This window comes from Echinops telfairi, unplaced genomic scaffold (assembly GCF_000313985.2).
Source record: "Echinops telfairi isolate 266 unplaced genomic scaffold, ASM31398v2 ScPeMD7_3533;HRSCAF=4204_0, whole genome shotgun sequence".
NCBI lineage: Eukaryota > Metazoa > Chordata > Mammalia > Afrosoricida > Tenrecidae > Echinops > Echinops telfairi.
The window spans coordinates 94116997-94118550 of NW_022107431.1; the positions used below are offsets into that span (position 1 = coordinate 94116997).

A 1554-nucleotide genomic window follows, 5' to 3' on the forward strand; every position below is an offset into this window, starting at 1 on the left:
ATTTCTGCTGCTCTGTAAGTCCTTTCTTGATATGAATCTCCTTCTATGTACAACACAGACAAGCACCAATGGTTTTGCTTCTCTTGAGAAACCGGGCTAACACAATGGTATAGAGAAAAGGATGCTAATGTAAAGATTAGCTGTTTGAATCCATTGAGAAAAACCATCCAGAGAAAGATCTATTTGTATAAAATATTACAGCACAGACTACTATGGAGTGGTTCAACACATGCGGTCACTATGAATTGGAGTGATTTGCCAGTAACTGGTGTGGGTACAGAGACAATATAAACTGAGATTTCCCAAAAGCGGAATTTTAGGATAAGGGTTTGTAAGCAGATGGGTTTGGGTGAGGGACACAAGTGGCAAAGGTGATGGAAGAGAAGCCAGTGTATGTAAATAAAGCAGTGACAGAAAACTGTTACCAACTATCTACTCTCCCAGAACTGCTCATTGTGGATATAATTATTTTACATATATCAGTATATTTTATCATTATAAAAGTCCTATGAAATCAATGTCATTATTGTGTGTTTTATAGAGGAGAAAACTGAGAAGTAAACAAGTGAATTAACATATTCAAGATTACACAGTTTTAAAGTCGTAAGGCTAGAATTCAAATGGGGATCTCCCAATGCCCAAATACCTAATCTTTTTTTGACTATTATAAACGTTTATTTAACAAAAAAAATTGAACATGAAAAATGTGCATAGCCCCGTTTTTATACCGTAGTAAAACAGGTCCTGTGGAAAGCCAGGTGCGTAGAAACAACTGAAGTAGATGGTTGAACGTAGTTATTGTATTCGCTCCAAGGCTTCTAACATGATGATACTATTGCCTCTTATCACCACCATTCCAATATTGTTCCCTTGTCCACTAGTTGCCATCTCCACACATTCATCTATCACAAGATTCATAAAGGGATCAAATCCCCGAAGTATCCCTTGGACATGCCTGCCACCATTTAATTTCAATGATAACTCCTTGTCCATAAATCTTTTCAACTCGGGCGGAGGAGCTTTGCTCATTCTGTCTTCTCTGGAGGTTCAGCATTGCCTTGAAACAGAATTTGTGGCTTCCCTCCCAAATACCTAATCTTAAATGCTAAATTGTTATGTACGTTAACATTACAACAAACACTCTGATCATATTTACCTCTTTCATTCCTGTGTTCTTCTTGTTGTTGAAAGCAATTGAGTCAATTCTGACTCAGAGAAACCCCATGTTCCAGCCTGGAACTGCCCAACAGATTTCTACATGTTGACTGTTGTGGAAGCAGATTGTCAGATCTTTTCTTCTTTGGAGCCATTGAGGGGGTTGGAAATGCCAATGCTTCAGTTAGCAACCGAGTGCTACAGGGTCTTATCAAAGTATGCCTGCTCATCTTGAACACCACTTTGGTTTCTCAAGCAGTATCAGCCCTGTACTGTTTTCTCAACTGGAGAATTTAGGATAGTTTCTCTTCACATAGAATATAGGAAAATTCTCAGTGCTAATTTCTATGTAGGCCAACTGTTATTAGTATGGATATTTATGAATGCTTATATATATAT

At 37.8% G+C, this 1554-nt stretch overlaps 1 protein-coding gene across 1 annotated transcript; it reads right to left on the reverse strand.

The window, feature by feature from the left end:
- Positions 1-795: 795 nt before the first annotated feature.
- Positions 796-1029, reverse strand: LOC115870992 (small nuclear ribonucleoprotein G-like). Its single transcript, XM_045294320.1, has one exon. It carries the CDS (start codon positions 1027-1029, stop codon positions 796-798), a length of 234 nt encoding a protein of 77 aa, XP_045150255.1.
- Positions 1030-1554: the final 525 nt, after the last annotated feature.

What these genes read in the sequence shown, in the direction of transcription:
- LOC115870992 (XM_045294320.1), bottom strand. Translation starts at nt 1,029, where the DNA reads ATGAGCAAAGCTCCTCCGCCCGAGTTGAAAAGATTTATGGACAAGGAG.